At 45.5% G+C, this 14,270-nt stretch overlaps 1 protein-coding gene across 19 annotated transcripts in view; it reads left to right on the forward strand.

Moving 5' to 3' along the window:
* Positions 1–14,270, forward strand: part of mical3a (microtubule associated monooxygenase, calponin and LIM domain containing 3a) — a 77,489-nt gene that overhangs the window by 32,007 nt on the left and 31,212 nt on the right. For 15 of the 19 annotated variants that reach the window (XM_031862622.1, XM_031862463.1, XM_031862507.1 and 12 more), the window contains exons 2-18: positions 3,207–3,617; positions 4,484–4,691; positions 4,780–4,896; positions 5,033–5,134; positions 5,785–5,940; positions 6,334–6,434; positions 7,387–7,644; positions 7,781–7,896; positions 8,311–8,437; positions 8,540–8,633; positions 8,785–8,814; positions 9,361–9,508; positions 11,968–12,164; positions 12,318–12,436; positions 12,523–12,585; positions 12,734–12,907; positions 13,877–13,978. In XM_031862622.1, the coding sequence (XP_031718482.1) occupies positions 3,339–3,617; positions 4,484–4,691; positions 4,780–4,896; positions 5,033–5,134; positions 5,785–5,940; positions 6,334–6,434; positions 7,387–7,644; positions 7,781–7,896; positions 8,311–8,437; positions 8,540–8,633; positions 8,785–8,814; positions 9,361–9,508; positions 11,968–12,164; positions 12,318–12,436; positions 12,523–12,585; positions 12,734–12,907; positions 13,877–13,978 (2,391 nt within the window). In that variant the 5' untranslated portion in view covers positions 3,207–3,338. The other 4 variants (XM_031862488.1, XM_031862577.1, XM_031862595.1 and 1 more) reach the window with 4 other exon arrangements.

Genomic DNA, 14,270 nt, shown 5'->3' on the forward strand with positions numbered 1-14,270 from the left:
GTGTGTGTGTGTGTGTGTGTGTGTGTGTGTGTGTGTGTATTCCTGTGGGGGGGGGTGGTGGATGCTGTGTGTGTAAAGCTTTGCATACACGAGTGTAAATTCTTGTGTGAATCCTGCGAATGTGAGAAATCCTGCAGCTCATCCTGATGTCGGGAGATTTTGAGTGCCTGCTGAGCCAAAGCGGCTTTGACTTTTCTTCTTTTTATCATCCACTTAAAATGGTTTTGTTGGAATTTTTAGTATTGTAGAAATACCGTTCTCTTTAATGTTGAGTGAGCATATGGGTCTCTGCAGCAGGCTGCTATTATTCAAATTATAGGCCAGGTTTATTGTTGCCATTAAGCTGGGTCAGGGTGTAGCATGTTACAGCAGACCTGCCTGAGCTGCACTCTCTATTGACATCTCTCTCACACACACACACACACACACACACACACACTGTCTCAGCATGTCAGCCAGTAGTTGCATTACCTTCAAAGAGCTGCTAGATGTTTACTGTTGGCCTTCTCCGGTATGTGCCATAAAGGTTATCGACGGAACCCTCTCATCTCCCCTGCTTGGCTTTTGATGCATTGCCATAAACTGTGTGTCCTTACAGTGAAATGGAAAACCCACAGAGGGAATCACTTAGTTCCCCCTGCTATGAATTGGGCCCGAGAGACCGTCCTCCCGGGTTCCTGTTCTGTTTGATGCGTCTTCTTTTTAACTATGGCTTCACGAGGCTTCGAGTTTGAGACGACCTGCTTCTGCTCTGCCTCACAAAACGGTCTCAATGCGGATGAATTGCGATCCCTTCGCTTGCCTCCTGTCGGCAAGTTTAAAAACCATCAGCGGAGTCAAAGAGCTGAGTGTAAGAATTCAGAGCAGGCGTTTCAGACTTGTTCTGTCAGGCTTTCTGTGGCTGATGAGATCGGAATTTACATGGCTACTGAGACGCCTATTTTTGTGTAGAAAATAACCTTGAAACTGTCTTTCATCTCTGTTCGTTCACAACGGTTTATGACAACCCCCTCCCCCCCCCCCCCCCCCCAACACTCGCTGCACACTATAGGAACTGCAAGCCTGACTGAATCTGAGTCTGAACCGCAATCAACCGCAGCATCTCGACTCCTTGTGGAGTTAAACAGAAACAGGCTTGAGATGCCTGATAACTGTTTTGAGTGATGTTTATGTATTTGCGCTGCCTGTTTTCACACAGTCAATACTATTGACTAGATAATTAAGGGTCATAGATTGAGTCATTTGTAGTGAACACCGGCTGTTTCGATGACACGCAATTGATCCTCATTATGTTTAGTGATCACTGTTTATGTCAAACAGAGGGACCAGTGTTAAGACAGTATAATAAACGGATACTATGCACAGACATAACCACAGATCCCGACTGCTGCAGGTGCAGATGGGCCTCGCAGCTTGTTTCATAGAGGAAATGATGTAGCGGGTTCATCTAAATGCTTGTGTTGGAGGAGGCCGGATCCGGGCTGAAGGGTGCAGTGCCAGCACAAACAGGAAACTACTGCAGTGAGGAGTTGGCATCGTGTGAAAAGGAGGCCAGCTGACCTCTGTACCTGCCTCCCTTTCATCATGTGTTGCCACTGGGACTGGGACTATATTGGTCTTCATGAACCAGCTCAACATCCTGGACTGTGGAGTAAAAGCTCAAGCTTTTTCCAGAGAAAGTGGCTGACAGTGTGAATGTTCATGCGTGTTCCTCTGGATTTCAGTAACTTTGAGTCTTATCTGTTGATGATGTCTTACATTAATCTTTACTGTAAATGAAAATGTACAGATTACAGATCACGCACATACTGTGTAGTCTCGAAGGAGTCGTTTTTGGGAAACACATTTCCTTTCATGCAAATAGTTGGATGAGAAGATTGAAGCTGGATCTAGCGGCCAGTTAGCTTAGCTTAGCTTAGTGTAAATACCCTAAACGGGGAAACAGCTAGCCTGGCTCTCTCCAAAGGTAACAAAACCTGCCTACTAGCACCTCACAAAGCTCACAAATAAACGTGTTGTATCGTGTTTAAGTAGTCCACACAACAATTGAGATAATAACATGTTTATTAGTCAGCTCAAGTGGTGCTGGTAGGCAGATTACTTGTTTTTAGTCTTTTAAAATAAACTAAGCTAACAGTCTGGATATTATAATACAAGAATGTGAACCAAAATGTCAATACATTTCATATTTTGTCCCTTTTTCCTAATTGGTGCTATTTCTTGGGATATGTTGAATAGAACCTCTAACAAGTAAAACAAGTTTCTGCACCGTTGCCCTGGGGAGCTTAAGCAGACCGGAGCCACTACTTGGCTTAAAATGTGTTGTTCATCAAACAGACTGGACCGAGCCGGGTTCTTCTCTGCAGTCACCATTACCACTTTTGTGCTAGCAAAGGTTTTGTAGCATTTCTTTCATCCTCTTCTACTCCATTATCTTTCTTTTTTACTCGCACTGATGCTGAGTAACGCTGACCTTTTTAAAGGCTGCTCATGCCGCTAAACAGTCAGAGACGTTCCTGTCACAACGGCCCAACAACATGAATGATCTTGCCCCCCCCCCCCCCTTTGGGGTGAAAATGCACACACAACAATGCAACACATACAGTTGCACTGCTGCAAATCATAGCAGTTAAACGAACAGCAAACGTCCCGCAGGAAGCTTCATGGATTCTTGAAACATTGTTCTATTACCAAATCATTTTCTTTGAATGACGAGGATTGTGTGTTGTTTTGGGATGAACTGGCTATTTCCTGTGTCTGCGGTCTCGTTGGGAGCGATTTGTGCCACACAGACATATCTGCACACTTGTACCCCGAGTGTTTCCTGTTTGGCTTTCTGTGAGTTCAGTGCCCTTCCTGTGTCCGGCAGCCTCATTCCTAGACAGATATAAGGGGTTGTTTGAGGTCATGTTGCTGCAGAAGAATGACAGCGAGACCCTAAATGATCTGGTCTTCATCCTCAATTGCTACTTTGATTGCTTGTCCGACCAGCCGACATACATCTATGATTGTCTAGTTAGAGAAATTAAGAGCATGTGTCATCAAGAGGGCGCCAAAAGTGTTAGGCAATCTGAACGGTTTCTGTTGGATGGGATGGTGTTTATATCGATCTAGCATTTGAAAGCTGTAATCTTGTAAATCTGCTTTTCTGCATCGTCTTCTATGATTCACTAAGTTTTTTTTATTTCTCTCCCTCTTGCGGACAGAATGAAGATGCCTGAGGCTGGGAGTTAGAGCCCTCCACCAGAGAGAGCTTTTTCCAGGTCTGGGGCTGGACCCAGAGACCCCTGCCTTGTGGGGGGGTGAAGGACCCTCACAGCCCTGTGTGAGTCTGGAATATGGGGGATGGAGGCGCCGGTGCAACTGGAGGAGATGGGGTGAACAAGTCCCATGTCCTGTTCGACAAGTTCGTCCAGGGGACCACGTTTAAGGGCACGCTCAAGGCCTTCCAGGAGCTCTGTGACCACCTGGAAGTCAAGCCCTGCGGGTACAGGGTCTTCTATCACAAGCTCAAGTCCAAACTCAACTACTGGAAGGCCAAGGCGCTCTGGGCGAAGCTAGACAAGCGGGCCTACCAGAAGGAGTACAAGAAGGGCCGAGTCTGTGCCAACTCAAAGGTAAGCTTTGATCTTTACACACTGTGTGGTTCATTCGAGGACGGCTTTGCTTCTAGAGGGCTTCAGTTCGGTGAGCGCTAGAATTTGATCCTTGATGTTAAGGAATCGCGTAATGTGATGCTGATATTTACCAGCAAGACCGGTGTGTGTGTGTGTGTGTGTGTGTGTGTGTGTGTGTGTGTGTGTGTGATGGCTTTATGTGAAAGGACACTGCAAGGACACTTTTTCACTTCAGTTCAGTCTGGGGAATTTGATTCGTCACCTGCTCTGGTTTCCAGTGTATAAAACCCCAAAATAGGTGTCTGTTGTGTTTTTTCTGTTGAAAAGTTGATTTGATTGCTGGCGCAGCTTTGAACTGTCATTTACAGATAGTTTACCTAAGTCAACCAAATAATAGACGTAGCTTAGCTTAGCCTATGTAAGCTCAGCCTATGCAATGTCATCGTACCTTAGTTTATGTTATCTCAGCTTGTGATTTCTTATGTTGTCTTGTCGTAGTTTTAATAAGTAAAGCTAAAATACGCTAACACAGCCAAAAATAATTAGCGTTGTTAGCTTGTTTTAGCTTTGCTTATCAGCTGTCAACTATTGTCTTCATAGGCTTTTTGTTCTCATCATGCGTTGCATCCCGTTATTTAGTGCCTTACAACTAAGTGCAACCAACCTCAAAAAGAGCAACCCTCCCAAATACAGTTAGCTAAAAGCTAGTTAGTTCTTTTGCTAGCCTGGGCTGTCGAGGTGCCCTCTGAATAGGTGGGTGAAAGATGGGCAGTGACTCTGCTGTCCTGACTTGGTTGTTCATGTGTACGGTTCACGTCTGTCTTTTAGCTCCTCTGTTACATCTGTCTGCCTCTCTCTGTATTTAGTGTCTGATCATTGGTGCGGGACCATGCGGCTTACGCACAGCTATCGAGCTGGGTTTACTCGGGGCAAAAGTGGTGCTGCTGGAGAAGAGAGACGCCTTCTCGAGGAACAATGTGCTGCACCTCTGGCCCTTCACCATCCAGGACCTCAGGGGCCTCGGGGCCAAGAAGTTCTACGGAAAGTTCTGTGCTGGTGCTATCGATCATATCAGTGAGTACACTTGACATATTTGCTTGTAGGACAAGATTTGATGTGTTTGGAAGAGTTAGTTCAGATTTCCCTTCCTGACTTGTTGCAGGTATTCGTCAGCTTCAGTTGATTCTGCTCAAAGTGGCCCTCCTGGTGGGCATTGAGATCCATGTCAACGTAGAGTTCAAGGGTCTTATCGAGCCCCCAGAAGATCAAGAGACTGAAAGTAAGTGAGTCAAACTGCTGAAAGACAAGTCAAACAAATGAGTGGAAACAAAAACACGAGTTTCGTCCGTCAGAGGCTCCGTACTGGCTGCGATGATGCATTTCTGTCAGATTACACATGCTGTGTGTTTTCTCAGGGATAGGCTGGAGGGCTGAGGTCCACCCCAGGACACACCCTGTCAACGAGCTGGAGTTTGATGTCATTGTCGGAGCAGATGGAAGGAGAAACACGCTACCAGGCAAGTCCTCGTGTACCAGCTGGGAGAAAGGCACGAGCAATGCAAGAGAAAGCACTAACTGCGCCGTTTGTTTTTTCTAAACCTACTTGGAGGTCACTCGGAAGGATTATGATCTCACTTGTGTTGCTGACCTCACTCCGTTCCTCGCGTATGAATGCGCACATCTGTGTTATGTGTGTGTGTTTGTTTTTGTCTGGCTGCTGCGTCCGAAGAGCATTTCTGACGGCTTCCCCAGCAGAGCAGAATAGGAATTGTTGAATTGGCTGTCTGTTTCCTCTACGAGTGTTGGGGCCTTGCACACACACACGGCCACACCCCTGTGGTGTAGAGTACCATGACCCCTCTCTGTACTACTGACTGCTGCATCAGGGAAGGGAAGCAGCAGGCTCCCTCTGGGATAACCATGAACTGCAATCACACAGAAAAAAAACACTATAAAAACTGTTTACGTTGTCATGATACAGAACATCTGGTTGCATTTATAGTGTACAATGTGCATTTGCAGGGTTTGATATGTCGTAAAAGCAAACGTGAGCAGGTCGAGTTGACTCTCTGTTTTTGAATTTATGGAATCACCGTTTCAGGTCCTATGCCCGCTGATTCCTGACCTTGATGGCTGCTTCCTCATCCTGTTGTACTTTCCCCCTCAGGGTTTCCACGTAAGGAGTTCAGGGGCAAGCTTGCCATCGCCATCACCGCTAACTTCATCAACAGGAACACGTCGGCGGAGGCCAAGGTTGAGGAGATCAGCGGGGTGGCCTTCATCTTCAACCAGAAGTTCTTTCAAGACCTCAGAGAAGCCACAGGTCTGTTGCAGCTCTGTTCTACTGCATTGATGTAGGGACTTTATGTTGTTTTCTTCAGACGCAACACCTCAGAATACAGCATAAAATATGAAAAATATTTTTTTCAACTACTTCATGGAATCAGCAATTCTCTTTTTTGTAAACAGGATAAATAATCTGTCCTTGGATCACTGTTCTGAATTTCTCAGCTCCTCCAATTAAAATGCTTAACTTTAGGTCTGATGCCAAGCCTGCCACGGTTTATTGCTGACACGACAATGTTCCCGGGGCTTTGGTTATGTGCTCTGAGTCGGGTAATTGCTCCTCATGACAGGACATGACAGCCAGCAGTGGCAATAAGGAAAACGATTGTTTGGTGTATAACAGTACGTCTTTCTCTTGGGTCTTTTTAAGGTGTTGACCTGGAAAACATCGTCTACTACAAGGATGACACGCACTACTTTGTGATGACTGCCAAAAAACAGAGCCTGTTGGAGAAAGGAGTCATTCTGCATGTGAGTGATCAAAGTCCAGATCTCAGTCTCTCTGTACGAGACATAAAGGCTGTACACATGCACAGGCGGACAGAATCAGAAGTCTGTCCCTCTCTTGCCTTTTTTGTCAACAGTGTTCGGGCACAAACTGCCAACTCAAGCACACTTACTGAGTGTTTGCGTCCTCACTATACACAGTAGTTTCCTTTCCCTGGCCACTTTCCACAGGAAAGACCTTTTTTTCTGTCTTCATGTACAAACATAACTGAAGGTGGGCTCTGTTTGTGTGGTGGCTCTTTGGATTCTAAATTGCCCAAAAAAGTCTCTTTAAATGAGCGTTTTTTGCAGTCCTAGTCACAGTCACCGTTCTTCTGCTGATCATTTTAGACGTGCGTGCAAGTCCGTGATTGTTTTCATGGTGAGCTGATGACGTTAATGAGGTTTTGGTACACACAAGTCTTGAGCCCTGAGGGGATTTAGAGTATGTAGGTATGTGTAATGAAAAGTCATACTTTACTGGTCTAGTAACTTCTGGAAGTTCCCTTTTTGATACAAAGTCCTCGACGGATGCTTTTTATAGCAATGGAATTGACTCTGTCCTGCCCCTTGGAAAGGGATAGATAGAGGAAGGGTGGAAAAGATGGCAGAGGGGCGGCGGGTCCACACAGTTCAAGGCAGCAAATCACAAAAAATCGACTCGCATTCATATCTTCCACTAACCTGCCCTTCCCCTCACCCATCATCACCACCACCGCCGGCCTTGGCATTGGACAACCAGGGAGCTTGTAGATGGACGAATGTGCCTCTCACGCCCTCTGTGACATCATGTCACTTTGAAAGAATGCAGTGATTTGATGCTACGGCTCACTTAATTCCACTGCAGTCCTGATTGTGCAAGTTGAAAACCGCTTCATGACACCTCTCTGGACAGCTCTTCTTTTTTTAGTTTTCACCCGTCTTGTCTCTGCTGTAGGACTACGCAGACACGGAGCTGCTGCTGTCCAGGGCCAACGTGGACCAGGCTGCCCTGCTGTCTTACGCCTGCGAGGCTGCAGATTTCTCCACCAACCACCAGCTGCCCACACTGGACTTCGCCATCAACCACTACGGCCAGCCCGACGTAGCCATGTTCGACTTCACCTGCATGTACGCTTCAGAGAACGCCGCCATGGTGCGCCAACGCCATGGCCACGAGCTGCTGGTGGCGCTCGTGGGCGACAGCCTGTTGGAGGTGAGAGAGAGAGAGAGAGAGAGAGAGAGAGGATTTTTGTGCATCACAGCTCTTCCTCCCTTTTTGTTTTCGTAAACCCTCGGTTCGTCCGTGGCCATATTTGGTTGTTGAATGTGGTGTTCGCTGTTGTCTGCAGCCCTTCTGGCCCATGGGCACTGGTATCGCCCGCGGGTTCCTGGCTGCCATAGACTCCGGCTGGATGGTGAGGAGCTGGGCTCAGGGAAAAACCTCTCTTGAGGTTCTAGCTGAGAGGTGAGGGTGTGGAAACACTGAAACACAAAGACTCACCCTGCTCTTGTACTTGCATTCACACACGCACACACACACACACATGCGGGCACACACAGCGACAGCATACACACATACGTGAACTCTCTCTTCAAACACACCCTTTTATCTCTAAGTGTTATACGAGGAAATGCGCCTGTATGTGATTTCAAGCACCAGTCCCACCTCTGCCAGTACTAATGGGATAAGAGGTTCACATAAGGACTGAACGGAATGTGGCTCCTCTGTTCCGCAATAACTCTCTGTGCTTTTTGATAACAATGTTAATGAGTTTTCGTAGTCTATTCCCTTAGTATCCCCCTATATGTTCCTCCCATCAATAAGACTCTGCTTACATAGCACATGGGAATATATTGAATGTTTTCCTCTGTGCTTTAGGGAGAGTATATACCGCCTACTGCCCCAAACCACTACAGAAAACATCAGTAAGAACTTCAGTCATTACAGCGTGGATCCAACCACGCGTTACCCCAACATTAACCTTAACTTCCTCAAGCCTATGCAGGTGAGTGCGAGAGCCGACAAATCTCAGCTGCCATCAAGAAACGCATGTTTTGTTCATGTCATGCAGTATTTCCGATATGTCGTGTTTATGTGTACGTTGCAGGTGAGGCACCTCTGCGACACAGGGGAGTCAAGGGAAATGCGCATCGAAATTGAGAATGTGATCAACTCGTCGACACCGAAGTTGGCCAGGAATGGTTTGTATCTTTAACATTCTTCAAAAGGAGACTATAAAGTGTTTAAGCAGTGGATAAGACATTCTCTGATGTGCTGATTGATCAGTGTAGGATTTTATTTTTGCTGCAATCACTGTTGCTGAAATGTAATATTGAACTATTTTCACTCTAGACAATTGCCTGCTTGACAAGCAGTTGCAAGGTAACGCAAAGTCCAAATGCATGGTGTTGCTTTTCAAGGATTCCTAATAGTTTTAACAGTTGAAAAGTCGACCCGCTATGAATTAATAATGTGAAATTAATAGTGGAATGATGGCACTTGTGGATGGACTGATTGCAGCCTCTTAATTTATTTCCGCGTGTACTAACTCGCTCATTCAAGCTCCCCGGTTTTATTTAATATCCATTGCAGCTGTTTTTAAGGTTCCTTGTGGGTTCTGCATCCTCTCCTAACTCCACATTTGCATCCTTCTCCTCCTTTTAAAAGCTTCACACAGTTCATAATACTTCCTCATTGGCTGGTTAAAACTGGTACTAACATGGATGATGACGCCATGGATGACTAAACTTAATGACACCACGCTCAGCCTTCCCTGTCCAAGGCCATGAGGATTGCCCATCTCTTACACATCTCTTATGTGTAGTGCTGCCCAGAAACAGTTTATATTTCTTTCTATGTTTAATCCAGATTATGTTCAACCTGCTGCTTTACCGTCGAGCCTTTATTTTTGTCTTTCTGCCTCACCAGAATCCGTAGCTCGATCCAGTAAGCTGCTGAACTGGTGCCAGAGACAAACGGAGGGATACAGGAATGTTAAAGTAACTGACCTTACGATGTCCTGGAAGAGCGGTCTGGCCCTGTGCGCCCTCATTGACCGATACCGACCGGACCTCATGTGAGTATCTAAAAGAAATGCATGCAGAACTAGGGAGGGGCCTTTCCCGAGTCAAATAGCTGGATCAGTTATCTGCGACAATGGGGCCAATATATTCAGTTCAGTACTAATGTTTATATACTATGGACATTATATTTAGAATTTTAATTCCTGGTTTAAGTTTTGACCAATTTGTTGCAGCAATAATAAGTTTAACACTTATTGTAATTACTGTTAATTTAGAAGTTTTTTTTTTTTTTTTTACTAAATTGCCGGTGTGCAATTGATTATTTTAGTAATTTTAGTAAAATAACAATTCACCAAATTTATATCTAAATATTTGTTATATTTCACAAAATAATAAAACAACGTTTAGGTCAAGCCTGATGTTTCCTTACACATAAAAACAATGATCCCGGTCACTTCCACACAGTGAGGCTTACAGCTTATTAATTAAACACAGGTATCGGATCGGTACTCTGTATCGGCCGATGCCAAAAGCCGAGGTGTCGCTATCGGGACTGAAAAAGTTGGATCGGAGCATTCCCTATGCAGAACACGCATCGCAAGGAGCCCTGATTAACACGGATAGCAGATTTGTTTTGCAAGAAAACATTTGCATACTCTGCCAAGTGTATCCCTTCATAGTCAGAGTGAAAGGGTTAAAACTCCTGCCGTGCCTGTAATGACGGGCCCGCTGTGTTTATGTGAGTTTTGTTGGTTGCAAGTGATGTTTATCGTCTGGTTGGGACCTTGCTATTGAGTCGTACATCACTGTAAATGAGTTGACAGCTACCAGTCATAATGGCCTCTTGGGTCCCTTAAGGGAGCCCTCCGTATGTCCTGGCTTTCCCTCCCAAACACACACGCACACACACGCACACACATAAACTCTCTCTTTACCCTTACGCGCAGTAAAAACAACGCAGTCTCCTGCCGCATTGCTTAATGTAGTTTGTTACCCTCTGGAGGCTATGTGGCAATTAGCATCATAAGCTATAGGTGTCCGTGTCCTGCCTGACCTTTACCAAGTAGTGCAGCAGTTGCGCTCCGCTGCCTTTGATAGGCCAGTTGATGGGAGGGGGGGGGGGGGCAGGGATGAGTGGAGGTACCTCTGGGGAAACAGCATTCACGTGTATTCGTGTACAAGACAGGCGGTTAAGAGGGATGGAGTGGAGAGTTCGCTCTGTGCCTGATGTGCTGTTCTAATGCTTTTAAGTGGACTGTATGTGCAGTTGAGATGTATTGATGACCCATCTTAATGGTGTTTTCAGCTGCAGTATAATGACGTTCACAGTAATGCTTTCCACAACATGTACAGTAGCCGGCTGTACACAAATGCTTCTTCGTTAGTGTTTAAGGCAGGCTCCGTGCCACTTCACATCCATTATATCCACAGCTGCTGTTTAGTTGTGGTTGGAAAATATAGATTGGCGCACTCTTTTTATTTTCTTCTTCTTTTTTTTTTTGCTGATTCATTATAAAATGGGAGCGATATTTGATCGGTCTTCATTGATTTGGTGTGCGAGATGATGAGGAATCATCAGCTCGGTCAAAGTCTTTGTTTCATATCACATTGTACGTTAGGAGATCATAATTAGATTGTATTAAAGAATTTAAAAGCTGCAGTAATCAATACTTTTTAAATTAACCATCAAATGGACAGTGTGTAATGTGAAGGGGTCGCTCATAGTGACCCACCCACATGATTACCATCCCCACTTGAGGAGGCTTGAAAGCGTCTGTCAGCTCATTGTTTTTGTATTTCAGCCCGCTGCTGTTTTGTTGACTGACTCTCTCTCTCACAGCGCTGTTTCCAGCCACAACAGGCTGCTGTTTTTTAGAGAAACAACTCTTAAAAACCACCCATGTGCTGGCAGACAGACAAAGTTAGCAATTAGCCGGTGAACATAGTGTAGCATTTAGCAGCTACAGATCCAGGTTCTTCCCTCAGGAGGTGGTGGAGAGCACAACGGGGCAAGTGATGATGGGACTTATACATCCGTCAGGGGGTCACAAACGTGACTCCAAATGAGTAGTGAATGATAATGTTGCTCCGTATTTGTTGGATTTGTAAATAAGCAGCTTTTTGCTGACAAATTTGCCATATCAATGTGGTTACACAATGTCAATATCGTGTCCACAGCTTGCTTCTGTTGCCCCCAAGTGGCGGAAAAATATCACACTTTAGTACACTTAAAGTACACCTAAAGTACACCTGTGGTGTAATACTGTTAAGGGGTCAAATGAAATATAATCACCTCTCAATGACAATAAACAATGTGGGTCAGGTTTCAATATGGCCATCGATGGAGAATGATAATTCAAAGTCACATTCTTTGTCTTTCTCATTAATATTTCATTAATATAACTAAAGAATCACAACTTAATTGACAGGAGCAGCAGAGATTTCAGATTACTGAGACGAGTGCTTGTTGGTTTATGATCATATTTGTCTATTTGTCTCATTCTCTCTTCAGTGACTTCGATTCCCTGGATGAGCGAGACCAGGAGAAGAACAACCAGTTGGGTTTCGACGTGGCAGAGAGGGAATTTGTCATCTCGCCCTGCATGACGGGCAAGGAGATGTCTTCCGTGGTAGAGCCGGACAAACTCTCCATGGTCATGTACCTCAGCCAGTTCTATGAGATGTTTAAGGACACAGTGCCACCCGGAGGTGAGTGTGTGATACAGTAGGGCGTCTGCAGTCTGGTGTTGGGACGTGTCTGTATACAGTGACAACATAATTACCCTTCATACCGAGAGGATTGTAACAGCTGTTTTTGTGCTCTTAATTTTCCAATTTTGTTCCATTATTATTTCCGTACAGATAACCACAACTTGAGTCCCGAGGAGAAGGCGGCGCTGATATCCAGCACGAAATCCCCCATCTCCTTCCTCAGCAAGCTTGGTCAGAGCATAGCAATATCCAGGAAACGAAATCCAAAGGTCAGTGTTTGAGAAATGCCCGTTGGCACCTCTTAATTTGCATTTAAATGTCAAAATTAGAATAACTCATGATGTGTCATCAACAGGACAAAAAGGAGAAGGATGTGGACGGTTTGGGGAAGAGAAGGAAAACCAGCCAGTCTGAAGATGTGAGTACTTCTGACAGCAAAGCGTCTCAGATGTTGAGTTTGTGATTATGGTTTGAGCAGCCTATCCTACCAGAACGGACTAATTAATCCCACTACACTGACGGCAACAGGCAAAAGGCTTTTACTGTTTTTTTCTGCTTTCTGACAGGAGGAGGTATCCAGGACCGGTCGTGACGACAGGCCGTCTGTCCCGGCTGTCCTGTCAGAGAGAAAAATGGACTCCTGCGCTGTGGGGAACCACAACAAAGTCAAAGTCATGGCCACCCAGCTGATCGCCAAGTTTGAGGAGAACGCTCCGCAGCCTACGGGACTCAAGCGACAGGTATGGAGGAAGACGTGCGTGGTTCATTTTGTGGAAGCACAGCTGGTGTGATTGGGGAAAAAAAAAAAGGCTTAAGTTTAAGCAACATGGTCGGACTTTCTGGACTTCGTTAGAGTTCAGATTCTTTTTTACAAAGTCATTGTGGTTTGTTTTTCCCCTTCAATGAATAATTAGATGAACATGTAGATCTTACGCCGTGTGACGGGGCCTCTGGTCTCATGATTGACGAGCTGTAGGCCACTGTATTCATGAGCTGAGGTCCAGAATGCTAATATTGCTCAGGCTGGGTATTGTCCCTGGGGTCATGTAGGCGGTCTCACACTGCTGACCGGGCTCGGAGGTGAATTGGTTCGCAGAGCTTTGGTTCGCTTGCCACTGAGAGTGGGAGGGAGTAGTGGGCTTTGGGAACACTAGACGGTATTGTTGATCGGGGGGAAAAGACAACTGTTGCTGTTTGAGAAAAAATGTCTCGTTATTATGTGTCTTGGAATAGCTGCTTCTGATTTTGATGGTGGATTTCTTTGGCCTTTTAAAGTCAGTGAAAATAGCTGATTATATGATTATGTTGAGACAGAACTTAACTTGAAGTCTTTGAGGCTTTATAAAGGCTGAATAGCAGAGCAATTGTTTGGCTAAAGATACTATGCACACATTTGTGTATTTTCTCTCTTTCCGTCTTTTATTGATTTACCATCTGCATGACATTTCCTTTTAAATATCTCTAAGTGCTAAATACACAACTCTCAGCATGGTCTTCCTATGACTCTGTCATTTCCTTATTAGTTTTGAACACATGATTTTCCGACCCCTTTGACTCCATCCTCCCATGATTCACTTCCTTCTTTCTGTTTTTCTCTCTCCTTCTTTCCACCTCTCATCATGGACTATGTCATGATGCCTCCTTGCATGGTTGTCCGGGGCCTCTCACTGGCCTCGCTCGCTGTCCCTCATCTTTGTCTGACCACAAAGGGGGAGTCTCTGCCCAATCTGGATCGCCTTTTTCCCCTTACCCTGCCCCAAACCCCTGTGAATGAGCCTGTGCGCCTGGCACCTGTCCCGGCATGGAGAAAGGTAAAGAGTGTACCTGCCCCCCCCCCCCCACCTCATCCCCGTAGAGACTTACAGCTAGGCTGACCTCCTAACCATATGTCCTTGTGGTGTGTCATAGTGGGGAAAGCTGCTTTAGTCTGAGCCTCACCTGCTCTGTAGACCATTTGCAGATCTGTTGTTTGAGATTTGGAGGAATTAACTGAATGGCTCTTGTTGTGTGGTTAACAAAAACTGTGCGAGTGCTTTTTAACTTCTCAGTCAACTAGGTGTGTGTGTGTGTGTGTGTGTGTGTGTGTGTGTGTGTGTGTGTGTG

Source organism: Anarrhichthys ocellatus, unplaced genomic scaffold, assembly GCF_004355925.1.
Source record: "Anarrhichthys ocellatus isolate YVR2014 unplaced genomic scaffold, GSC_Weel_1.0 scaffold2, whole genome shotgun sequence".
NCBI lineage: Eukaryota > Metazoa > Chordata > Actinopteri > Perciformes > Anarhichadidae > Anarrhichthys > Anarrhichthys ocellatus.